Here is a 26,761-nt window from a genome sequence, read left to right as displayed (position 1 = left end):
GAAGGTTTTTGAGAGTCCCTTGGACTGCAAGGAGATCCAACCAGTCCATCCTAAAGGAGATCTGTCCTGAATATTCATTGGAAGGACTGATGCTGCAGCTGAAACTCCAATACATTGGCCACCTGATGGGAAGAACTGATGCATTTGAAAAGACCCTGATGCTGGGAAAGATTGAATGCAGGAGGAGAAGGGGACAACAGAAGATGAGATGGTTGGATGGCATCACTGACTCTATGGACATGAGTTGGAGTAAACTGGGAGTTGGTGATGAACAGGGAAGCCTGGTGTGCGGCAGTCCTTGGGGTCACAAAGAGTCAGAAATGACTGAGCGACTGAACTGAACTGAACGCTTTTCCTGAGACTTGTTTAAATGACTGCCTCTCTCATTTTCTTACTCAATTTCCTTACTTATTTTTGAGAAACATTTATCTTCTTTTTTTCTTTGGATAACATGGATGTTTAAAGGTATTCAGACTTCTCCAGAAACCCAACCCACCTTTCCAGTCTTAAAATGCTTTGCAGGAAGTGTTTGTTCAGCCAAACAGTTCCCTCGTCTCTGTGTTCCAGAGCACACCTCGTGCCTCCCCCTTGCAGCTTTCTCCCAGCCAGCCTGTACGCCGCGTGAGGGCAGTGACTGTGTCAGACTCGTCCTGACAGTGGTCCCCAACGCAGTCCAAAGCACACGGGCCCTCAGTTAGTGTTTTTGAATAAACACATTTTCTCTATATAACTTTTGGTTTCTGTGAAGCAGATAGCACTCATTTTTCTTCTTTTTTTTTAGTATTTCTTACAGGAACTGACAGAATTCAAATAAAAGGTTTAAAGAACATGAAAATAACATTTTGCTGTCCTGAAAATTTGAATGAAAAAGATCCCATACGAGCACAGACATGTTTTAGCGTCCTCTACCTCCCTAAATATTCTACAATGGAAAGAGTAGAAGAAGCACTCCAGACAGCCATCAACAACAACAGAGGGTTTGGCTGAGCTACCTACCTCACACTCTTCACCCCTTTTGGGAAATGTTTTCAAAAATAAAATTAACTTAAAAATTAACATAAAAATCTTGCTGACTGTTCACTGTGTTTACCTGCTTTTTTAGAATTCCTATTTTTGCTTGTAAAATGTATTGGCAATGATATAGATTAGGCTGTTAAAACAAGTGCATTGAGAAACACAGTACATTGAGACAGAAGGGTTTTTTCTCATAAATGTCTGGGTAGTTTGTCCAGGGCTTAAGTGGTTCTTATCCCTGTCAAACTGCTCTAGTTACCTAGATGACTTTCTTGTTGCAAATTTCAATGGAAACTTGCACATTTCTATCTTAAATATATGTATTGCATTTGAAACTATTGACTCCTTTCTCCTCAAAACTCTTAATGAACTGCTAGGCTTTCTTTTTCGTGGCTGCTTTCCCATTTCTTTTGCATGCTTCTCTTATACTTCTTGACCTTAAGTGCTCATCTAGTCATCTTTTCTCACTCTACACATATTCCTTCTTATTGCTGTGGCATCAGTTATTTCCATGCTGATGATACCCAGATCTCTCTCTGTCCGACAGGAACTGACAATACAGCACCACAGCCATTTTTCCTACGTAGCCTGTGTCTACCTGCATACTTCTCAGCTCCTTCAGCTCAACATTTAAGAATATGATCATTTTTCCTGTATTCTGCAGCTTAAAATGGTACCACTAACACCTCCTTCAACCATCTTTCCTTCCTCCAATTCATCCCCACATTTAAAAAAATCAGGTTTTGACAATTCTTGTTCATCTTCCTCTATGCCCACTGCCAGTGCTTTAGTTTAGGCTCTTATCATCTCCTGTCCCATCACTGCAGTCCTCTCTCAGCTGACCTCTTTGTATCTAGACCAACACTGTAAGGCTGGAAACCTAGGTGGGCTTCCCAGGTGGTGCTAGTGGTAAAGACGCTGCCTGCCAATGCAGAAAACTAAGGAGAGACGGGTTTGATCCCTGGGTCGGGAAGATGGCCCTGGAAGAGGGCATGGCAACCCACTCCAGTATCTTGCCTGGAGAATCCTATGGATGGAAGAGCCTGGCAGGCTACAGTTCATAGGGTCGCAAAGAGACACAGCTGTAGCCACTTAGCACACACGCAGAAACCTAAGTAGATCTGTACTGTTGAAGAAGATGGACTCCCTGCTGTAGATGAGGTTTAGTTGTTGAATGTTGAAGAGAGAAAACTTTCATTGGTAGTAATGGGAGAAACAGTGTTGAGCTATGCTGTCCAGTAATTTGTAGCTACTTAACTGAGATTTAAAATTCAATTCCTTAGTCATACTAGCCACATTTCCAGTGCTCAGTGTCTACATGTGACTGGTGGCTACAGTATTAGTGCAAATGTGAGCACTTGCCACATTAGGGGTCCATAACACACAAAACCCCTGAAAATTTGCATGACCTTTTTTTTTTCTTTTTCTAGGAAGTGTTTATCAGCTGCATATAGCAAAACAACTTTAAAATCAAGCAATAATGTCCAATTTTATTAACACGGTTATTCTAGTTTGAAAATCCAACCTGATGTGCCTCGGTCTCCCACCACGGCCTTGCATATATAGTGTACCATGTTCTAGTCATTTGTGACGAGCTCAGTTTCCTCAACATGGTTTTTCTTCCACTTGGAACCCTTGTCTCATCCCACCCCCACCCCTGCTGCTGCTTCCTCACCTCCTGCCTTCAGTTCCACCTCCCTCTCTGCATGAGTTATCCCAGCATTTGTCAGGATTCACTACAGCTATCATGGCTGTCCAGCACATGCCATGAGAGTGAATTAAGTTTGTGGGATATGGCTATCTAGCTCAATGTCCCAGCTAGTCTTTCAGTGTCCTGAGACACCTGCCAGTGAGTTGGCTGAGAGTGCCACCTAGTGGCTTGTGCATAAAACAGCAGTCACTTCCGAATGGAGAATTTCAGGAAGCTGGGCAAAACAGAAAAGGGAACAGGCCTTTCCCTCCATAACTGCACATAGTAGTGAGAATCTACTATGGCTTTTGGCTGTAACAGGTAATTTTGTATTTCCTGCATCATTTAAAACTCCTACCAGGCCTGAAAGTTGGTATCATTTCCATGTCACAGATGGGCAGGATCTGTTCAGAGAGGCTTCCTTAAAAGCCCACTCTGCAGGAATGGAAGAAAATGAAAAGGTAAAGTAGGTCATGACAAGTCCTTTCTTGCTCCCTCAGGGTGGAAAATCCCCACTTAGAAAGTTGGTGGTAAGGAGCTTATTCATAGGTATTAAAGATGATCCCTGTCAGTGATGCAGTGAGGACAGTAGGGAACATAGTCTTGCTAAGAGGCTCCGAGGAGGCAAGAGGTCCCTGCCATTGTGAAGTAAGCTAATTACTGCGGCTGTGGGTGGGAATGAGTGGGGAAGAGTTCCAATCAGTGCAAGAATCAGCAGTATTTCCATGATGGGTTTACAGTGCAACAATATACTTAGGAAAACACAAAGGTCATCAGGCTTGACTAAGTATTAGAATCCAAGCATTTTGATACCTCATTCTATTTTTCCTGAAAATAGAAAGGATGAGTTTGCTCAAAATAAAGCAGTACTGTTACAGTGATTCAGAAGACAGACCAAAACTGCATTCCTGAGTGGTTTCAACTTCAGTTTTTGTCCGTTACTCTGGGTAAACCATTTAATCTGTGTGCTTTAGTTTCCTCATCTGTAAAATTGTTAGATTGCCCACCCTACCCCTTAGAGTATGAGATTTTGTGTAATATGTTTAGAATTGTACCTAGTGTATACTTTGTGCTAACTAAATACTAGTGAAAGGATGGAGTTCATACTGTAGTCCCCCAGGGCTTTGCTACTCACTTTCCTCTAATATGGTAAAATGCTTAGCTTAAAAAAGCTAAAATTGACTTTTTAGAATACAGTGCTTGCTTTATCAGAATTGTCTCACAGAGCAAATTAAAGAGTAATACCATTTCCAGAAGCGATGGGTCCCTCATTCAGTCTTCTGTGTTATTTGTATATTGCCATGAGAGTAATTTTTAAAACAAGACTTGTACTAGAGTATATACAATGAACTTATGCAATAGAAAACACATCTAAACTAATTTTAATTTTCTTTTGAAGGAGGAGAATCACTAAAGTTTCTGTTAAACTGCTTTAAGATTCTATTAAGAATCAATTAAAGTTATATTCAGTTCTTAGGTTTCTTTGGGGTAACTACTGAAACATGTTGCACCTCTGAAATAGTTACTAATCAGTCTTGTTGAAAGTTCTGGAAAGTCAGGAACTATTAATATGTCAAATGCTCATGCTCTTAGTATTGCTAAATAGGTCCATGGCAGGAAAATGAACTGAAATGTGAGGCATAACACTAAACTCTAGGACACAATCAGCTATTTTCAAGCCTTTCAACCCCACCTCTACCCCCAGAAGCACATACTTTCCTGGGTAATTTTTCTACTTTGGGTAGTTAAGTGTCTCTCTAAACATAGCCTACAGTTTGAAATTCAGAATATTTTACATTTCCCCTTTCTTAGAATCACACTCTTGTGACCAAAGGAGGGGGAGAAAACACAAAACTGCAAATTGCTTTATGGCAAGTGTCAATCTCTTTTTATTATTTTATTAAAATTAATGTAAGCATTTGATGCCAAAGAAATGATGGTGATTTTAAAAACTCAGAATTTTGCCAAGTCCATGAAGTTTCCATTTTATTATAGTTTTATATCACATTAGTTCAAATGCATTTCTCTACAGTTACTCCAACATAGCTCCTTTGGAATTAGTCATCATTAACATGTGACATTACCAAAGACTTTGAATCTAAACATAAAATTTCAAAATAGTAACTTTTAATTATGAATGGGTAAGCCATCAAGTGATGGTTGGGGCTGTTAATTTCCAACAAGACACTTTGTTGAAATGTTCCTTCTGATACCCCAGGTATAAATGAGAACCTTCAAAAAACAAGGGCAGAACCAAAGTACAGTAAAGATGCCTCTGCAGCTTAAGCCTCCCATAGACCTAGACCCCTGACAGAAACCTAGGCAAAGCATCTTTCCTGTAAATTAAGCCGGTTTCCAGTATTTCCATGTAGATGAGCTTTCAGAGACAGGCACTCAAGCATATCATTAGGATATACCATCTTGGCTCTGGCTGTGTTAATTATGCCTGAAGAGTTTAATACCCATCCAAGTCCAAAGGTGGAAGAACACATAAACAGGTATGGTGATCGGCAAGAGCAGACTGTAAAAGCACAGACTGGTGGTGCTAGTGCAGCCCTGAGGGAAGTCCTCTTCCACAGAGGCTGAGTAAAACAGTCCTGCTAAAGACACCAGTGGGATCAGGACAGTCAACGTAGGGAGAGACAGAAACATCCTTCTCCTCCACTTATTACCCGCCACTCTGACTTTTTACAAGGTAGGTGGTATTTAGAATATTTAGTTGTGTGTGCTGTTTTTAAGTATGATCTAGTGCTGCTCCACTTCTTCTTGCTTCTTATTTTGATGTGTCATCCTAGCTGCCTGTGGTATCATATTAGGAATCCCATCAATAATTGGATAGGCTATGCCTAACTCTTCATTAATCAATTCATTTGTCGATGCTTCATATCTGAGGGGGAAAAAAAACCAAAATGAATCATGGAAAACAAAATGCTTGGAAGAGCTTCATGTTCAGTAAACAGTAACATTTATCTAATTCTAAACATGGAGTTAATCCAAGAAAAGCAGAATTAGACTGCTTTTCATTTTAAAAGCAGTAATAGCCAATCGAACTATTTCTCTTAGAAAATAAATCTCTTAATTGTTCCCATTTTAGTCAGTTTCTCTCATTTTCTTTTTTCACTTTATCCTCAAGCTATGCCTTAATCTTCTAAAATACCAGTCAGAAAAGATCTTGCCCTTTTCATCCCAATATCCCTTCATTACTCTTTTCAATCCCAAACAAGCCCCATTAATTTACTACTGGAACAGACTAGAGGAAATTTCAACTTCTTCGTTTTAGAATACATGCTTAATAGAGCAGCCTTATTGACCCACTAAAAGAGAAACCACTGAAACATCAAAATACACAAGTCTGAGAAAGAGAAGGCAAAAATGAGGAAACTTCTGAATATTAGGTCTGTGAGTGTGCTATTTACACAATTAGCCAAAAAGCAGATCAAGTGATAATTTCAAGGTTTAAGAAAGCTGAATGAGCAATATGTTCATTATGAAAAATATTCAGAAAAAGAAATGAAAAAGATGAAAATAAAGATTACTAGCAACCTACCACCCAAAGACTGCTACTGATAACATTTCGGTGTTTACTAGTGTTGTGAATGTTCAGTTTTAGTAGCCTGAGACACTAGGGCTGTTAATCCTCAACACTCTGGGTTAAAGGTTAAGAAGGCCTAAAAAAAAAACAACCAAAAAACCCAGCTAGTTGAGGACTAAAAGCCAAAGGGCAGCACACGTAGTTTACATGCTTAAGATCGTACACGGCATTTCCCCAAGAATCTGGAAGCTACTACATTTTTCATCATCTTGGCTTAAAAATCTGAATGCCTTGGGTTTCCAATAGTTCATAAACTTGGCTCTACGTGAGAAACACTTGCGGTCCTCTTAAGAAAATACACAATGGCTCAGGCCCCGCCTCCAGGCCTTCCGATTCACTCCGCCCTGGGTGGTGCCTGGAAATCTGCCAGCAGCGCAGGCGAGACAGGACACACGGGTTCGAGCCCTCGGTGGGAAAGATCCCCTGGAGGAGGAAATGGTAACCCACTGCACTCTTCTTGACTAGAAAATTCCGTAGGCAGAGGAGCGTGGTGGGCTACAGTCCAAAGGGTCGCAGAGTCGGACACGACTGAACACAGCAGTAGCAACTGGCGATTCTAATGCGCAGCCAGTGACTAACCAATATGCGCCTCGGCCCAAGCCTGCGGGTCGGCGGTTTGGCTTCGGAGGCCTCGGTTCCCCTCCGGTCTCCTGTCTCCCTTCCCCCCGCAGAGGGAAGATTTGGGAGCTGGCGGGCCCAGGTCCAAAAAATGGCAGCAAGGAATACCCAGAGTGACCTAAAAGACTCCTCAATGGCTGTAAACGGCCATGCGGTCTACCTGTCCACTCCCCTCGATTGAGGCCACGAAGGAAAACCAGCAGCGGGCGAATCTCACCTGAGCGGCTTCTTAGAGAGCGGACACACCAGAAACTCCAACAAGGCCTGGTCGAAGGCGCGGGGCGGTTTCTCCGTCCTCTCGCTCTTATCTGTGGACGGCCGCGAGCTGGACGCGTGCAGACACCTCAGGGTGACCGCGGACGGCGGCGCGCGTGTCCCTCGCAGCGCTGATGCGAACCGGCCGCACACTCTGCTCAGCATGGTCTGGCAGCTCGCGACCGGGCCTCTGCGCGCCCTCGGGCACCCGGGCAGCTCTAATCGATTGCAGTGAATCCAGCTCCACTGGCCTGGCCCCGCCCCGCGGTGCTCTGGAAACGCTGTCCCCGACAGGTGGAGACCGGCGCTTTGGTTCCGAGGGCCTTCCGAGGCCGCGACTGCTTTTCCCACGACACCGCTTGGAAGTTGACAGTCGCCCGAGACTCTTGGAGCTGTTCCTGCGCGTTTGCAAATTACAAAGAAAACCGATGCTTAAGTGGAGGTGACTTGAGTTTTCACTGGAGCCTGTCACAGGGTTGCCAAGAAGCAAGTGGCCGGACCTCAAAAGTCACACAGTGTTACTCTTGGACCTACGCGGTTATCACCAAAATGAGGTTTAAAACACACTGTCATATTGGGTATGTTAAAAACATTACTTTGTTTTTATGTAAATCTTTACCAAGGTTCCTGTAACCTCGGGTTTTTTTTTTTTTTTTTATTCTTTCATTAAAAAAAAAATTAAGAATCTGAAAAGATTGGCTCAGTCCTTTTAACCTCTAAGATGTCCAGATTCTTACCCTCGGGAACTCACCCTGAACTCAGTGGCGTAACAGTAGCACAATGAATCTGCTTCTGTAAACTTGGAAACTTCCAGAAGTGTACATAACTGCGTCTGTTAGTTAAATGGGTGAACCAGTCAATGGATTTTTCACCCCATGTTTGCCTGTTAGTCTCCAAGGAAATGACGCAGATTTAATCTGTTTCTTATAGTGTAGTAGATAAGTTCTTGGGCTCTGGGGTTCATAGTTTACTAGTTGTATAACTCCAGCAAATGCCCTAAGTCCTGCTTCCTTATTTGTATGATTAGATTAATAATTGTACCTACTTCACTTACCTAATTTAATCCCCATGTGCAAATGCATGCAAAGAGCATTTAGAAAATTAATTTTTGCCTGGGACAAATTAATGCTCAATTAATGTTATCTACAATTATTTTTATTTTTCTCTATTCTTCCTAGTGCAGTGTACTGCTGCTGCTGCTGCTAAGTCGCTCAGTTGTGCCCGACTCTCTGTGACCCCATCGACTGCAGCCTACCAGGCTTTTCCATCCATGGGCTTTTCCAGGCAAGAGTACTGGAGTGGGTTGCCATTGCCTTCTCCGAGTGCAGTGTACTAGGAGGTTCTTTGTTATTCATCGTTCTTTTCCCTCTTGTATGGTAAATATTTAACCTTTTCTCATGTCATTGGGCTTTACCAATTCACACTTGGAGTTCCTCAGAGGTAGAAGTGGGAGTGAGGAATATAGAGACACAAATACAAGATTGTATTTTCAAATTTCTCTTCCTCTCAGCAGTGTAAAAGTGGAGAAACTTTTATTTTGTTTTTTCACTCTATTTTTGAAAATTCTTTACATTATTTGATACTCTTTGTTCACTAATGCTCAAAAGATTTCAACCTAGGCAGTTGTCAGGTATGTGGCCTTAAGAAAGTGAAGTCGATCAGTCATATCTGACTCTTTGCGACCCCGTGGACTGTAGCCTGCCAGGCTCCTCAGTCCATGGGATTTCCCAGGCAAGAATACTGGAGTGGGTTGCCATTTCCTTCTCCAACTAGGACAGTAGTAGGAATTAATTTTGCAGGTGTAGTTGACTGGTAGCTAGGGAGGGAGTGAACTGTAGGACAGATAACTTTCAACGAGATATGGGGACACAGAGGTTGACTTCTGCCAGCATTGGATGAGCTCAGGCCAGGCTGTGCAGGCCAGAACCTTGACCCCTGTGGGGTAGGGCCAGGCACCCATGCTTACCACAAGCTTCATTAGCTTCAGTGCACCTCATGTGGCTGATAGATTCTGATCAACTGGGTTTTCTAAGCAGTTACAAATAAGTTATTTTCAGTTTTCATCTGTATAGAAGGTTTAAAGCAGATCAGTTTAATTTATATTAGTATTGGGGAAAAATGGGGAGTGACAGCAAAGTATTGAAAATGTCTTCAAATTTGGAACACCCCAAATCAACATCCAGTATTTAAGGAACACCTGAGTATGTAAAGCATTAGTCCAAACCATGTAAATATTAAGTTGTAAAATTTCCCTAAACAGCCCTTGATAATTAAGGAATCTAACTCATTTATGCATGTAGTATAGTATACTAAGCTGAAAACAGGTGACAGTAGAGAATTGTAAAGTCATTGATCCATTTTCACTGCTAGCGTGGCTATGATCATTCCTGTCACAGAGATTTGGACTCAGGTACCATATTAGCTATGTGACCTTGGGAAATTCCCTGCCTCAATCTTATCCTCTGTAAAATAGTATAATACTACTACTTACCTTATTAGAGTTGTTGAGGGAATTAAATGGAGCAATATTAATACAAGGAAAGCGGTTAGCATAGGGGCTAGCATGGAGTACACATTTTAAAAATATTTATTACTTATTTATTTATTTTTGGCTGTGTTGTGTCTTCGTTGCTGTGTGAGCTGTTCTCTAGTTGTGGTGGGTGGGGGCTACTCTCCAGTTGGGGTGCTCGGGCTTTTCATTGCGGTGGCTTCTCTTGTGGAGCACGGGCCCTAGGGCGTGCAGGCTTCAGTAGTTGCAGCACGCGGGCTCAGTAGTTGCAGCTCCTGGGCTCAGTAGTTGTGTTGCAGGAAAGGGGACCCCTTTCAGGGCCCGAAACTGGGCTCTTGTCTAACACTCGGAAATGAATTGTCCGAGGAGACACATGCTGACAAAGCAAGAGATTTCATTGGGAAAGGGCACCCGGGTGGAGAGCAGTAGGTAAGGGAACCCAGGAGAACTGCTCTGCTGCGTGGCTAGCAGTCTTGGGTTTTATGGTGATGGGATTAGTTTCCGGGTAGTCTTTGGCCAATCATTCTAATTCAGAGTCTTTGCTGGTGGTGCACGCATCACTCAGCCAAGATGGATGCTAGCGAAAGGGATTCTGGGAAGTGGACGGACAGGCAGTGTCTCCTCTCGACCTTTCCTGAACTCTTCCGGTTGGTGGTGGCTTATTAGTTCTGTATTCCTTATCAGGATCTCCTGTCATAAAACAACTCATGAAAATGGTTACTATGATGCCTGGCCAGGGTGGGCGGTTTCAATCAGTGTGCTTCCCCTAACAGTTGCAGCACGCGGGCTCAGTAGTTGCAGCTCCTGGGCTCAGTAGTTGCAGCTCCTGGGATCTAGAGCCCAGGCTTAGTAGATGTGGTGCACAGGCTTAGTTGCTCCGCAGCATGGGGGAATCTTCCTGGGTCAGGGATCAAACCCATGGGCAGATATTTACCACTGGGCTACCAGAGAAGCCCCAGAGTACACATTTAAAGAATATTATCAGAGCAGCATAATCCCTTATTGTGAGGAAGCTGGAGAAAATTCTAATGAAAAAGCAAAGTATAGTGTACCACTGGGAATCCGAATTTATACTTTACAATATGGATAATATTGAGACACAACTCTTGGGTTATCATATACATTAAGGGAGTTAGAAAACACAGGCAGAGGAGAGGCTAGAGTATATATTTTAGTAAAGTCCCATAAATGCCAAATTTGGGGCATTGATATTTGGGAATCTCTAATTCAGAGGGAGAGAGAAGTTAAAAATCACTTTTCCACTAGATGGCATCAACCAATATTTGAACTAACATTTGTTCCTGCTTATACTTTTCTTTCTGTGATTACAAATTTGTCCTTATTTTGCCAGTTGTTTCCTAAATTTGAAGACATCTATTTAGGAATAAAGGGTTGGACACGACTGAGCGACTGAACAACAACAAAAATTTTAGGAGCAAAAGTCACAAAAATTTTATTAGTAAGTTACAATTGTAATGAGTTCATTAAAATCAAGGGTCTGATGGATAAATGCACAAAAAGTATGAAAAAAATCACAATTGAAAAAATACAGTTGATCAGTAAACACGTAACTATTCATCCTCAGTAGTAATGTAAGTTTCAAACATCAAAGAAGTTTCCATTTCTCACCTATAAAATTATAAATATTTTAGAAATGTAATTAGTATTTGCCATTCATTTATTAATTTATTGAGTGCCCACTATGTGGCAGATACTATCAAAGTTCTCCGGAGAAACAGAAATTGATTCTGAGTGTGTATGTGTGTGTGTGTATACAGGGAAAAGTTTATTATGAGGAATTGGCTCACATGACTATGGAAACTGAGAGACTCAGGAAAGCCAGTGGTGAAATCCCATCTGAATCCCTGAAGGCTTGAGGGCCAGAGGAATGGGTGGTGTAAATCCTAGTCCAAGGGCAAGAGAAGACAGATGTTCGAGCTCAAGCAGCCAGGTAGGAAGCAAAAGGCAGGAAATCCTCCTCCTTTTTGTTCTATTCAGACCTTCAATGGATTGAATGATGCCCGTTTACATTGCAGTGACTTGTCTATTTTACTGAGTCTACTGATTCAAATGCTAATCTCATCTGTACCTCACAGACACACCCAGAAATAATGTCTAACCTGGGCAGCCCTTGGCCCAGTCAAGTTGACACAAAAAGTTAATATTACACTGCCCTTGAGGCTGTAGCTATCCTCTGCATACACTGTAATACAGTTTTTAAAAATAAAAACTCAGCACAATACCAAAATGATTATTAAGTATAAGTGAAAAAAGAAGGATACTAATTTTATTCATGAGTACAATTATTTTTTATTTATTTTTTTTAACACCAAAAACATTATGTATTGAGGTATAGCTGATTAACAATGTGATAGTTTCAGGTGAGCAGTGAAGGGACTCAGCAGTACATATGCATGTATCCATTCTCCCACAAACCCTGCTTCCATCCAGGCTGGTGCATAACATTGAGCAGAGTTCCATGTGTTATGCAGTAGGTTTTTGTTGGATATCCATTTTAAATATAGCAGTGTATACATGACCTTCCCAAAGTGCCCCCACCCCAGCAACTATGAATTTGTTTTCTAAGTCTGTGAGTCTCTTTCTGTTAGTATAATTATTTTTTTTAACCAAGAATTTAGGGATAGAAAAAAAGAATAAAAATCAATTATTGGTTGTCTTTAGGTGGTTGGGATATTACTGAATTGTCCTTTCATTGTTTTTCTCTTTTAAATTGTTTCTTTAATAAAGTAGTTTTAAACTATAAATATTACCAGTTAATATTTGAGGTTAATCATTGATAGATGTGTATCTTATTTCAAAACTATTGATTCAGTCAGTGAATATTTATTAAGCACTTCCTGTATTCTCAGTATTATATAATAGGAGGTAAAAACAAGAGGCATAAAAATGTGAAAGATATGACCCAAATTATGGACTTAAAAAGTTCCTAATCTTAAGGGCAGTATGTAGCATAGGATAAAGTTAACTAAAAAGCCTGGTTTATACATGATGCATTTTTGTGTATTTATTCAGCATTTGTTGAATTTGTTTTGTGCATCAGGTACACAGAGGAGGGAGTGATACTGTGCCTAATGGAAGGGCTGAGTGAGTAAAGTATGGGTCTTATAGACTATTAAATTACGTACTTAGGTCTCAGGAGACACCCATTTTAGCCCCTTTTATAATCTCTCTTAATCCATGAAAACAAATTTTAATTTTGCAGTGAGGATATAGACGGTTGCTGGCAGACATGAGTATGATCAGCTTCCATGTTTGCTCAGTGGTAAAGAATTCACTTGCCAATGCAGCAGATGTGAGTTTGATTCCTGGGTTGCAAAGATCCCCTGGAGGAGGGCATGACAACCTACTCTAGTATTCTTGCCTGGGAAATTCCTTGGACAGAGGACCCTGGTGGGCTATAGTTCATGGGGTCTCAAGAGTTGGATAAGTTGTAAGTCTCAACTTATAACTGAACAACAACAATCATCAAAAGACTATAAAGAAGCTCAGATAAGAATGAATAATACGGATTTGAGTGGATATTGAAGGAAGTGAAGTCGCTTAGTCGTGTCTGACTCTTTGAGACCCCATGGACTGTAGCCTGCCAGGCTCCTCTGTCCATGGAATTTTTCAGGCAAGGATATTGGAGTGGGTTGCCATTTCCTTCTCCAGGGGATTTTCCCCTGCCAGGGATTAAACCCTGGTCTTCTGCACTGCAGGCGGACTCTTTACTGTCTGAGCCACCAGGAATATTGAAGGGCTACATGTTAAAATACATTTTTAACAGCTTCTATATATAAGCATCAGATTTCAAAACTGATTACAAAAATGTCCAGATTTGATCTTCAGCTTAAAAGTTCAGCATAAGTAGGGAATGTGAACATATGAAAAGCAGAATAGTATTTCTTAAAGACTCATCAGCACTATTTTGTTCTTTAAAATATTCTTTTTATTCATATTTTGAAATATAAGAGGTCATTAAAACAAGCGTATCAAAGAGAAAGTGACCAGATAAGCAATTCCTCATAATAATTTATCTACTTAGAATAAAGGAAGTCAAGGAAAAATGGCAGGAAGTTGTTTCCAACTTGGCTTTAAATAGGAATAGTAATAGTGCCCATCTGTGCTGTGTTTGGGCCCTCCCTACCTCCATTTCACTCTCCTTCTAGTTGGAGAAGTTGGAAAGCTAAAGGTACATTTTCCAAAAAAATAAAAGTACACTTTCCAGACTCTTGCAGCTAGGCTTGTGGATGTGCACACACATGAGATTTGAAACAGAGACAGAAGCAAGCTGCCTGCAACAGGGAGTGCTGACAAGTGGGTTGCATGGGCTTTGCATGGATTGACTCCATGTTTCTCTCTGAACAGATCTCAAATATGAGACAGCTGTGGCAGCAATATCAGTGGTAGCAGCAGAATTTTCTGCCCTCCGGATCACAGCTCTGAGGGTGTGACCTTATGCCAAACCTCAGAGCAAGCCCCCTATTTCTGCTCTTCCTGCTCTTCAAATGAATTTATAAGCATGTACTTCACTATATTAAATTCCTTTATATTGGAAATGCCTAAAATAATTTATTTTTCCCATCCTGAATCCTCAGTGATAAACTATGGCAGAGTGTTGATGTAAGAATATAACATAATAACATATGTAAATCACTTAGAATAGTACCTGACACTTTTTACTCAGTATATGGTAGTTATTAAAATTTTTATCAGGGAATGAGTTCGAAATGCAAAGAACAATGTAGGTCAGAGGTAGGAAACTATGGCTTGAGGGCCAAATTGAGCGCACAGCTATTTTCATAAATAGGTTTTATTAGAACACAGCTACTATCATTTGTTTACATGTTGTCTGGGGCTGCTTTCATCCCTCAGGGTCACAGTTCCAACAGAAACAGAATCAACCACAGAGCCTAAAGTATTGACCATCTGGTCCTTTACAGAAAATATTTGCTTACCCCTGATCAGAGCTATCAAAAAGAATGAGGAGTACGAGGACTAGGAAGCATTCGTGAAAACTGTCATCCTCTTGACAAGAGTTGTCATAGTTAGGAAAAATAGTTTGGGAAGTTTTCTTTCTGCAGAGGTTCAAAGTAGAGCATTCAGGAGTGGGGAGGATACTATACATGCAAAATTCTGATTTTATAGATAAAAATTGGAGGAATCAAAGGAGGCAAAACTGATGTCACCTGAGACCTCAGCAAGTAATTTGGTAGCATTCATAGTACGAACCCTAGCCATTTCCTAAGGTTTGCTTCTGGATCATGCAACCCAACCAAACGTCTGTGTTACCTTCTTTCATACCCAACTGGTCCCTAGTTCTTACAGTTTGTTTCTTCATAAATTCTCTTGCATTCACTCACTTTGAACTTCACAGTCACTGTTCTAATCCATGCCTCAGATATTTTAAAAGTGTGGTTAACTGAATATAGTCCTAAATTCCTTGTTTTTTAATTTTTCTCATTTAAAATTCAAGCTTAGACACTTCCTCCTTTTCTTTCTCATTGGCAACTGTGTTAAAATTTTCACAGAAAAAAAGATTATTTATGCTTGATTTATTACTTTTCAAAAGATTCATTAACACATCATTATCCCCCAAAGTCCATAGCTTACCTTAGGATTCACTCTTGGTGTTGTATAGCCTGTGGATCTGGGCAAATGTATAGTGGCATGTACGCTTCCCAGGGGCTCAGTGGTAGAGAATCCGCCTGCCAATGCAGGAAATGTAGGAGATGTGGGTTTGATCCCTGGATTGGAAAGATCCCCTGGAGAAGGAAATGGCAGCCCGTTCCAGTGTTCTTGCCTAAACAATCCTGTGGACAGAGGAGCCTGGCGGAATACAGTCCATGGGGTCACAGAGTTGAATAACACTGAGCAGCCGAGCGCACAGACGCACATGATGGCGTGTCCACACCACTGTGGTGTCGTCCAGGGTTTTTTCACTGCCCTAAAATTCCTCTTTGTTCCACCTACTTTTACGTTTGATTTTAAAGTTCTGTAGTGTTTTCAATTTTAACTACGTGTCTTAGCTTTTATATCTTTTCTTTACTCCTCTTCTCCCTCCTTCTGCATACCTCCACCCCCTCCTCCCACTCCTTTCTTCCCCATTTCCTTCCTGCTGCTGGATAAATACGATCCATATCATCTGACAGCACTTTTCAAACTTGAGTGTGCATATGAGTCACCTGGGTAGCTTGTTAAAATGCAAATTCTGATTCAGTATGACTGAGATCATACTAAATGGGAGGTTTGAAATCCTCATGTCTTAAAAGCTTCCAGATGATGCTACTGACTTTCAGATCACACTTTCAGTAGCAAAAATTCAGAACATTGACTCTCAAACTGGGACGATTTTGGCCTCCAGAGGACACTTGGCAATGTTGTGGAGACATCTTTGTTACAACTGAGGTGGTGCTACTGGGTAGAGGCCAGGAATGCTGCTAAACATCTTACATCTTATGCACAAGATAGTCCCTCATGACAAAGAATTATCTCAACCTAAGGTCAATAGTGCTAAGGCTAAGAACCCTGCTCTAGAATGATCTCAAACACTGTAAATACCCAATGTGTATCTTCTATGACTCTAACAGATTTTCTTGAGAGTTTTTTTGGAGGTGGTGGTGGGGTTAGTTGGTAGGAAAAAGCTTTCCAGGTTGCTCCCAGTGAGGCCTTATAGGTTCCCTCTTCTAAGCCAGCTCCTGAAAGGGTTTTTTACATAATATCAAGAAGAATTTTTTTCTTTCAAAAGTCTCCTAGCCTTCAGGTAGTGTTGTTGTTCAGTCCCTAAGTTGTGTCAGACTCTTTGCAATCCCATGAACGCCAGACTTCCCTGTCCTTCACTATCTCCTGGAGTTGACTCAAACTCATGTCCATTGAGTCAGTGATGCCATTCAACCATCTCATCCGCTGTCACCCCCTGCTCCTCATGCCCACAATCTTTCTCAGCATCAGTCTTTTCCAGTGAGTCGACTCTTCACATCAGGTGGCCAAAGTATTGGAGCTTCAGCATCAGTCCTTCCAGTGAATATTCAGAGTTGATTTCCTTTAGGACTGAGTTGTTTGAACTCCTTACTATCCAAGTGACTCTCAAAAATCTTCTCCAGCACTACAATTCAAAAGTATCAATTCTTTGGCACTCAGCCTTTTTTATGGTCCAACTCTCACATATGTACATGACTATTGGAAAAGCCATAGCTTTAACTACATGGATCTTTGTCAGCGAAGTGATGTCTCTGCTTTTTAATATGCTGTCTAGGTTCATCACAGCTTTTCTTCCAAAAGCAAGTGTCTTAATTTTTTGGATGCAGTCACTATTCTCAGTGATTTTAGAGCCAAAGAAAATAAAATTCTGTCACTGTTTCCACTTTTTACCCATCTATTTAACATGAAGTGATGGGACTGCATTCCATCATCTTAGTTTTTTGAATGTTGAGTTTTAAGCCAGCTTTTTCACTCTCCTCTTTCACCCTCATCAAGAGATTCTTTAGTTCCTCTTTGCTTTTTGCTATTAGGGTGGTATCATCAGCATATGTTACCACCCTAATAGCAAAAAGCAAAAATGCATTGGAGAAGGAAATGGCAACCCACTCCAGTGTTCTTGCCTGGTGAATCCCAGGGACAGGGGAGCCTTGTGGGCTGCCATCTATGGGGTTGCACAGAGTCGGACACGACTGAAGTGACTTAGCAGCAGCAGCAGCAGCATATCTGAGGTTGTTGATATTTCTCCTGGCAATCTTAATTCCAGCTTGTGATTCATCCAGCCTGGCATTTCGTATGATGTACTGTGTATACACGTTAAGTAAATAGGATGACAATATATAGCCTTGACATATTCCTTTCCCAATTTTGAACCAGTTTGTTGTTCCATGTAAGGTTCTAACTGTTGCTTCTTGATCTGCATTTAGGTTTCTCAGAAGACAGGTAAGGTGGTCTGGTATTCCCATCTCTTTTAAGAAATTTGCCAGCTGTGATTCATGCAGTCAAAGGCTTTAGTATAGTCAGTGAAGCAGAAATGGATGTTTTTCTGGAATTCCCTTGCTTTCTCTGTGATCCAAAGGATGTTGGCAGTTTGATCTCTGGTTCCTCTTCCTCTTCTAAATCCAGCTTGAACATCTGGAAGTTCTCGGTTTATGTACTGCTGAAGCCTGGCTTGAAGGATTTTGAGTATTACCTTGCTAGTGTGTGAAATTAGCAGAATTGTATGGAAGCCTGAGTATTCTTTGGCATTGCCTTTCTTTGGGACTGGAATGAAAACTGGCCTTTTCCAGTCCTGTGGCCACTGCTGAGTTTTCCAAATTTGCTGGTGTATTGAGGGTAGCACTTTAATTGCATCATCTTTGTTCTTCCAATTTATTAAGTGAAAACTATGAATAGAGTTTTTCATGGTATTAACATGATTTAAAAAGGCCTGTAATCCTAGAAAAGGATGAAGAAAAATTAAGGCAGCAAAGTTATAAACTTGAAATGTGTGACCTTATATGGCTTTTGTGTTATCCATATTTATTGGTGCTTTTTGGAGTCTTAGAAAACAGCTGAAGTGATTCTTAAAATGATAACCAATAGATGTTTTACACTGTGTATGTTTCCTGAGAATCTTCAGATTGTATCAATCAAATAATCAATGATGTAAATAGAAATGAACCTTAAAAGAAGCCTTTTCCTGTATTTAGATGAGCAAGATGGGGACCAGCTCTAAGAATCTTCACTCTGACTGTAGAAAGCTATGTTTTCCATGATAGAAGAGATTTGGGAATTATTTGACTCTCCAGCAACACAGCCCACACAAAAGACTTATTGCCTATGAAAAATACGATGATTTTACTAGAATCATGATTAAATGAAGGTGAAAATAAAAGTATTTTTATGTAAACTATGGTCACAATTCCGAGTTTTTGCAAGCCTGCTTTTCCTGGTTTTCTCAGCCTGTCAGGCATCTCTGGATGACTCATAGCCCAACATTGAACTTCCTACCAGACACTTACTGTGTGGCCTGCCAGCACCTGGGGCACACACAGCCTTGGGATTCATTCTGCTCTGCTTTCTTCTTGCTTTCTTTCCACATTTTAAAATAATACCATATTTTAAACAGTGTTTAGACGTGTCTCTGAGGATATTTTCTTTTAATGTAACGGACTCATCAAAATCATAATTTACTCACCAACTTATATTAATCGAATTCATAAACTGAAAAATGTTATATAAGGTGATTAAATCAGACAGAATGATCCTCTTAAAGTTAATATCTCACTCCCCCCCCAACTCTCCCTCCTCTTTGCTAAACTTAGTAAATGATACCAACATCCCCTGCATCACCTGGGCCCCAGAACTGAAGTCATCCTCTGCTTCTCCCTTCCTCTTACCTCCCACATGCAATCAGTCACCAGTTCCTATCATTTGCATCCCTTAATCTAGGTCCTCATGACTTCTGTCCTATTTTTCAACAATAGTCTTTAACAGGTCCTGCCTCCAGTCTTTTCTTTTTTCAATTCAGTGTTGCCAGAATATTCTTTTAATGTAAAAATTAATCACAAAACTTAAGTAAATGCTTAAAATGTAACTTCCAAATTCCTGAATGCGTTTGCTTTAGGGGAAATTTTGGCTTTAATCCTCCTGGGGGGTCTCTGAATTTTTATATATATAACATGTATATATATATATATATATAAATTATACAGTTAGTATATATATTTACTTAATAGATTAATTTTTAGAGTAAGTTTAAGTTCACAGCAAAATTGAGTGATACGTACAGAGAGTTCCTATATATCCCGTCCCCAAAAAACATACACAGCCTCCTCCACTATCACCATCCCCTACCAGAGTGGCACATTTACTGGAATCAGTGAGCCTACATTGACACATTATTATCACCCCAAATCCATAGTTTTTCATAGGATTCACTGTTGGTGTTGTGCATTTCATATGTGTGTGCTTAGCTGCTCAGTCATGAACGACTCTTTCGGACAAATGTGTAATGACAAGTATCTACCATTATATAATAGTATCACACAAAGTATTTTCACTGCCCTGAAAATCACCTGTGCTTTACTTGCTAATCCTTCCCCAAAGTCCCTGGCAACCACTGATTTTTTTTAATGTCTCTATAGTTTTGCCTTTTCCTGAATGTCATATAGTTGGAATCATATAGTATGTAGCCTTTTCAGATTGACTTCTTTCATTTAGCAGTATGCATTTAAGGTTTCATTTATATGCACTGATAGCTCGTTTCTTTTTACAATATTTTTCAACAAAATATTGAAAAATATTTTATTTTCTGGGTATACCATGGTTTGTTTATCCATTCACTTACTGAAGGTCATCTTGGTAGCTTCCAAGTTTTGGCAATTATGAATAGAGCTTCTGTAAACATTCTTGTGCAAGTTTTTTTGTAGACATAAGTTTTTAACTCATTTGGGTAAATACCAAGGAATGTGATTGCTGGATCATATGGTAAGAATATATTTAGTTTTGTAAGAGATTGCCAAAGTGTTTTCTAAAGTGGCTGTATCATTTTGCATTCCCACCAGCAGTGAATGAGAGTTCTCATTACTTTACATCCTCATCAGTATCTGGTGGTGTCAGTGTTTTTGATTTTTGCTATTTTAAGAGGTATGTTGTAGTATCTCATTACTTTAATTTGCAATTCCCTAATGATATATGAAGTTGAGCATCTTTTCATGTTTTTTGCCATCTATATATCACCTTTGGTGAGATATCTGTTGGGTCTTTTGCTCATTTTTAAATTGAATTGTTCATTCTCTTGTTGAGCTTTAAGAATTCTTTAAAAATTTTAGATAACAGTCCCCTATCGAATATGTCTTTTGTAAATATTTCCTCTCAGTCTGTGGCTCATCTGCTCATTCTTTTCATATGTATTTTTTGTATATGAGAGTAAATGAAAGTTCAGAATCCTGAGACAGGTATAAATTAGAAGTATTTTTTTCCCTTAAGGGAAAAGACCTTTTACTTTTACTCAAAACATTCTTTGGTATCCAACATCTATTTTCTGCACTCATTCCCTAATTTTCTGATTGCAAGGCTTCTCTCCATCATTGTTAAACCCTTTCAAAGATATGAACAGAGATTTTTGGCCATTTGCCACCCAATTTATGAGCAGTACACAAAAAAGAGATGCACCCAAGGTCAAGGGCTGTTGTCTTGGCTGAGCCATTATTTTTCTGCAAGATAATTGAAGTCATGACCTTCAGTTACAGCTTAAACTTTCTCATTTGACACATTGAGAGTGAATCCCCCCAATCTCTTACAGTGATATTGCAAAGTAGAAAGAATGCAAGTCTTTCTCATGTTAGAGTGTAAGATATAGGTTCAAGATGGCAGAGTAGAAGGATGTGCGCTCATCTCCTTCTGCAAGAGCACCAAAAGCATGACTAGCTGTTGAACAACCATCAACAGGACACTGAAACCTACCAAAAAAGATAATCCATATCCAAAGGCAAAGAAGAAGTTGCAATGAGATGGTAAGAGGGGCACTACCATGATAAAATCAAATATCATACTTGCCAATTGGGTGACCCACAAATTGGAGAACAATAATAACAAAGAAGTCCTCCCAATATTGTGAAGGTTTGGAACCCCACATCAGGCTTCCCAGCCTGGGGACCTGACAAAGGGCCTGGGAATCCCCAGGAAATCTGACCTTGAAGACCAGCAGGATTTGATCATGAGACTCCCACAGGAATGGGGGAAACAGAGACTCCAGCCTCGGAGGGCACAAACAAAACCTTGCGCACACCAAGCCTCAGAGGACAAGGATCAGTGACTCAATAGGAAACTGAACAAAAACTACCTGTTAGTGTTGGAGGATCTCCTGCGGGAGTGGGGGTTAGCAGAGGCACGCATCAGGGACGGGGTTGGGGTGGGGGGGACTGGCAGCAGCTGTCTGCGAAGGTCCCCTTTGATGAAAATCCTTCTGAAGGTTGCCATTAACCTGACCTTAGAGGGCTGGGTCGCCTCAGGCCAAAAAACTACCAGGTAGGGATCAAAACCCCACCAGATAATTGGGTTAAAGCTTTATTGAGCAAGGCCCTGCCCACCAGAGGGAGACCCAGTTTTTCCCACCACCAGTCCCTCCCACCAAGAAGCTTACACAAGCAGCTTAGCCTCCTCCATCAGAGGGCAGACAGAAGAAGCAAGAAGAACCACAATCCCACATCAATGAAACAAAACCACGTTACAGAAAGTTAATCAGCAGAAAGTTATATCCCAGATGAAGGGACAAGATAAAACCCCAGAAAAAGAACTAAATGAAATGGAGATAGGCAACCTTCCAGAAAAAGAATTCAGAATAATGATAGTGAATTTGCTTCAGGATCTCAGGAAAGGAATGGAGGCAAAGATTGAGAAGATGCAAGAAATGTTTACCAAAGACCTACAAGAATTAAAGAACAAACCGAGATGAATAATACACTAGAAGGAATTCATAGCAGAATAACTGAGGCAGAAGAATGAATAAATGACTTGGAGGACAGAATGGTGGAAATCACCGCCTCAGAACAGAATATAGAAAAAAGAATGAAAGAAAATAAAGATAGCCTAAGAGACCTCTGGGACAACATTAAATGTATGAACATTTGCATTTTAGGGGACCCAGAAGGAAAATAGAGAGAGAAAGGACCTGAGAAAATATTTGAAGAGATAATAGCTGAAAACTTCCCAAACATGGGAAAGGAAATAGTCAAGTCCAGGAAGCACAGAGTCCCAGGCAGGATAAACCCAGGGAGGAGCACATCAAGACACATGGTAATCAAATTGACAAAAATTAAAGACATAGATAAAATATTAAAAGCAACAAGGGAAAAACAACAAATAACATACAAGGGAACTCCCATCAGGCTATCTGCTGATTTCTCAATAGAAACTCTACAAGCCAGAAGGGAATGGCATGATATATTTAAAATGATGAAAGGGAAGAACCTACAAACAAGAATATTCTTCCCAGCAAGACTCCCCTTCAGATTTGATGGAGAAATCAGAAGTTTTCCAGGGGAGCAAAAGTTAAAGGAATTCAGCACCACCAAACCAGCTTTACAACAAATACCAGAGGAACTTCTCTAGGCGGAAAAGAAGAGAAGGAAAAGCCCCACCTACAGAAAGTAAACCCCAAGCAATTAAGAAAATGGTAATAGGATCATACATATCAATGATTACCTTAAATATAAATGGATTAAATGCACCAACCAAAAGACATAAACTGGCTGAGCAGATGAAAACGTGTATGTATGCATTTCCACTTAGCACATCACTCTGCCTGACCCCCCAAAATTTATCTAATTATTTTACATTGTTAGATTAATCATGCTACCATTATGGCTTGCAGTTGTAATTATCTTTAGTTTTTTATCTAGCTATTGATTGTGAAAACTGATAAACATCTTTTACTATTGTGATTATGTAATTATTACTCACTTAATGTCACTTGCCTGGTGGCTCAGACAGTAAAGAATCTGCCTACAATGTGGGAGACCCAGGTTCGATATCTGGGTCTGGAAGGTCCCCCAGAGAAGGAAATGGCAACCCACTCCAGTATTCTTGCCTGGAAAATCCCATGGACAGAGGAGCCTAGTAGGCTACAGTCCATAGGTTCGCAAAGAGTCGGACACGACTGAGCAACTTCACTTTCTCACTGTCACTCACTTAATACCATTGTATAATGATTGGTCAACAGAAAATTTGTAGAATTCTATATCACCAAAACTACCATTTGATAGAAAGTCCTGTAATCACTTTTTAAAATCCAGTTGTATATCAGAATTAACTTGAAATTTTTTGAAAAATACAAATGTCCAGGTATTGCTTTTTTTTTTTGGCCAGAGGTTCAGATATGTTTCTAATGAGCAGCCACATTTAAGAATAACTGGACTATATGAGGATCTTTTACTTCTATCTATCTAGTTTGTTTTCTATTTCATATTCAGTGCTCCCATTTCATTTAGTTTTATGTTTTCCAATTTCTTCATCTCTTTTTTTTTTGATGTTCTTTCTCAAGCCTTTATCAAGTGTTGTCGAAAAGCTTTTGTATACATACATATAAATAATAAGTATAATACATATTTTTAAGAATATTTAAGAATTTTTGCCTAACTAAAAAATTTATGACATTTTGATTCCACTTGTTTGACTTAACATGAATAGAATGCCATGTTTCTAATTTAAAAAATAGATATGCAGCAAGCAACAAAAGTTTACTGTATAGCACAGGGAACTATAGTCAATATCTTGTAATAGCCTATAATAAAAAATAATTTCAAAAGTAACATATGTGTATATGTATAACTGAGTCACAAACAAAAAGGAATTCTACTTTTTGAAATTTAGTAATGTTTATCTTTTTGCCAGTTTTTCTAAATGTCTTATGGACATCTAATAATGTGTGAGATACAAAATTTAAAATATATTTGTGTAAGATATGAATATAAATTAATTATAGATCTATTATGTTTATATTATTAATGATGTCATTCACAATGCTCCTATTATTTTTTCTGCATTTGATAAAATAGTTTCAGAAATGTTAGTATGTCTTACTCTGATTATATTGTTTTTCTTTTCCTTTATATTTTTCTGAGTTTTGCTTTGTGTATCTTTGTTTCTTTGTTGTTAAGGTGTCTAATAGTTTATAATGTCTATCTTTTGTGTGAATTGTACCTTTTATCATTAAAAATATTCATCTTTGTTTCATTTTGAATAAATAAATAAATAAATTTAAAATAAGAGTGTAAGATATAAAGATAGCAGAACATCCCATTCTTTGTTCCATTCCCTTGTTATATTAATAATTAACAAAATCATCTTATGGGAATGGAATGACCTACTTCAATGTACCTTGTTTTATGTGATAGTTTAACAAGGTAGATATTCACAGATGCAGACAAATGCCAAGAACTCACAACCACACTTCCATAGGGTTGTGCAAAGTTTTCTGGCACAATGGCTTATGAGGCTTTCAGGGTACTGGCCTCTGCCTTTCTTTAGCATCTTTTCTCGGTGTGGCCACTCCCCATCTTGGATTCAGCCTTTCTGGATTATTTGCTGTCTCACTAATACTCTATACTGTTCTATAGCTTCATGTCTAGTACCATCACCCTGACTTATGTTGCTAAAAATTATATCAAGATTAGAAAAGAGTTTTATGTGTTTAGAATTTCTCTAAATTGAAAAAGAAAAGTTAATTATGCTGGGTTTTGGGGTTTTTTTTTGGGTTTTTTTGGTGTTACTAGAAGGAGTATTGTAAGAGATCTTCTTATTATAGACTTTTATAAAAGTTATAAAAATAGAACAAAGAATACTCTCATTTAGATTTCCTAAATTAATAGGTTTCAACAGCTAGAATAAAAAAAAACTAAAAGTAACTTGCAGACCTAAGGCTTAAACACCTCAAAACAAAACAAAAGACATTAACTTATGTCACCACAGTTTGATAATAAAAATCAGGAAATTTTTATTGATATATCATTGTATAACATATGGATTTCATACCATTTTTGCCAGTTGTCCCATTGTAGTGAAAACATTACTAGAAAAAAACATTCTAGTCCAGGATCCAATCCAGGATCAAACACTGCATTTAGCTGTCATGTTGCATTTATCTCTCTCTCTTTTTTTCATTTGTCTCTTTTAATTTGAAATAGTTGTTTCATCTTTTTTGTCTTTCATGATCTTTACATTATGAAGCTTTCAGGCCAGTTAATTCACAGCAGGTTCATTCCTTGATTCGACTTGTCTGATATTTCCTCATGATTAGATTTAGGTTATACATATTGCGAAGAATACCACAGAGACTTTGTCCTTCTCAGCGCATTAACCAAGAAGCACTACCAATGATGCTAACTCTCAACATTTTATTAAGGTGGTGCCTGCAAGTTGTCTCTGCTGTAAGTAACTTTTTCTCTATGTAATTAATAAATATTATATGGGGATGAGATTATATTTAAAGCTAAATAAAAGAGACAGCACAAATTTCCCTAAGTGATCTAATGGGAAATTATATAGCCCTGTCATTTGACCTTCTTAGAGATTACACATAAAAGCTAGAAAACTGTTTAAAAATTGCAGTCTTCTGACACTTTCAGTGCTTTAGTTGCAGAATTTTTTATGGAAACAAGATGTAGCTCTTATTTCTACAGGGCTGAATATTAAAGCCTTAGGTAAACCAGAGTTCTGCATTCAGCAGTTCCTCAAGGGGATGAAGTTTGAATAGCAACAGAACTGTTGTTTCTGTAATGCTGAATGCATTTGGCTCACTGTTGGATCACTGTTCAAAAACCTCTGACAGGAAGATAATGTCCTAGGCTATTAGTCATACTTTACAGTCAAAAGAACAGGTTTATATTGATGTTAAAGTGATGAGTCCTAACTTTCAGTCTCTTTGTTTAACTCACGTATTTTTTAAGACAGAACTATGCTGAAACTGTACAGGTAGTTTGATCCATGTTTACTCTTTTTTCCAGTTATAAATCTAGCACAATAAATGGAATGTTTTAAATTACTATTTCCAGTAGTATGTAGGACCTATATATATATTTATATGTATTGAATAAAATTGGTGAAAGTAGGCATCCTTGTCTTGATCCTGTTCTTAGAGGAAAAGTTTTCAGCTTTTCACCACTGAGTATGATGTTAGCGATGGACTTGCATATATGGCCTTATTATGTTGAAGTACATTTCTTTTGTACCAAATTTGCTGAGGTATTTTTTTAAATCATGAAACGGTGTGGAATTTTGTCAAATGCCTTTTCTTTATTTTTGTTTGTTTGTTTGTTTTTGCCTTTTCTTTAATCTACTGAGATGACCATATGATTTTTATCCTTCATTCTATTACTGTATCACATTTATTGATTTGCATATGTTGAATCATCTTTGTATCTAAGGGATAAGTCTCACTTGATCATGGTGTATGATCCTTTTAGCATGCTACTGAATTGGGTTTGCTAGTATTTTGTTGAAATCTTTTACATTGGGGATATTAGCCTGTAATTTTCTTTTCTTGCCGTATCCTTATTTGGCTTTGATGTCAGAGTAATGCTGGTCTCATAAAATGAGTTTGAAAGTGTCCCCTTCTCTTCAG

General features: G+C 39.2%; 4 protein-coding genes across 6 annotated transcripts in view; 2 read left to right on the top strand and 2 right to left on the bottom strand.

Annotated features, from left to right (window-relative positions):
* Window positions 1-2,641, top strand: part of HERC5 (HECT and RLD domain containing E3 ubiquitin protein ligase 5) — a 48,525-nt gene extending 45,884 nt beyond the window's left edge. For 2 of the 3 annotated variants that reach the window (XM_061164421.1, XM_061164422.1), the window contains one exon: window positions 782-2,641. In XM_061164421.1, the coding sequence (XP_061020404.1) occupies window positions 782-987 (206 nt within the window). In that variant the 3' untranslated portion in view covers window positions 988-2,641. The remainder of the gene's footprint in view (window positions 1-781) is intronic. The other variant, XM_061164419.1, reaches the window with a different exon arrangement.
* Window positions 2,642-4,673: 2,032 nt separating this feature from the next.
* On the bottom strand, window positions 4,674-5,356 carry PIGY (phosphatidylinositol glycan anchor biosynthesis class Y). The gene has a single exon (XM_061164425.1). It carries the CDS (start codon window positions 5,354-5,356, stop codon window positions 5,141-5,143), a length of 216 nt encoding a protein of 71 aa, XP_061020408.1. The 3' UTR covers window positions 4,674-5,140.
* Window positions 5,357-5,449: 93 nt separating this feature from the next.
* Window positions 5,450-8,452, bottom strand: PYURF (PIGY upstream open reading frame). Its single transcript, XM_061164424.1, has 3 exons — window positions 8,425-8,452; window positions 7,132-7,567; window positions 5,450-5,591 (listed from the first exon to the last, which is right to left on the bottom strand). The coding sequence occupies exons 1-3, from the start codon at window positions 8,435-8,437 to the stop codon at window positions 5,450-5,452; spliced, it is 591 nt and encodes a 196-aa protein (XP_061020407.1). The 5' UTR covers window positions 8,438-8,452.
* HERC3 (HECT and RLD domain containing E3 ubiquitin protein ligase 3) overlaps window positions 7,435-26,761 on the top strand; it is a 189,377-nt gene continuing 170,050 nt past the window's right edge. The window contains exons 1-2 of the mRNA XM_061164417.1: window positions 7,435-7,747; window positions 8,348-8,545. The gene's annotated coding sequence lies outside the window, so the exon portion shown is untranslated. The remainder of the gene's footprint in view (window positions 7,748-8,347; window positions 8,546-26,761) is intronic.

The sequence above is a fragment of the Dama dama genome, chromosome 17, assembly GCF_033118175.1.
Source record: "Dama dama isolate Ldn47 chromosome 17, ASM3311817v1, whole genome shotgun sequence".
Taxonomy (NCBI): domain Eukaryota; kingdom Metazoa; phylum Chordata; class Mammalia; order Artiodactyla; family Cervidae; genus Dama; species Dama dama.
Note: the sequence above shows the minus strand (reverse complement) of the source record. Positions and strands in the feature narration are given on the sequence as shown.

Coding starts and splice junctions, on each gene's coding strand:
- PIGY (XM_061164425.1), bottom strand. CDS start 5,356: ATGTTTCTGTCTCTCCCTACGTTGACTGTCCTGATCCCACTGGTGTCT.
- PYURF (XM_061164424.1), bottom strand. Junction 5,592..7,131: donor CTCTCTAAGAAGCCGCTCAG/GTGAGATTCGCC, acceptor TTTCCCCCTCAG/ATATGAAGCATCGACAAATG.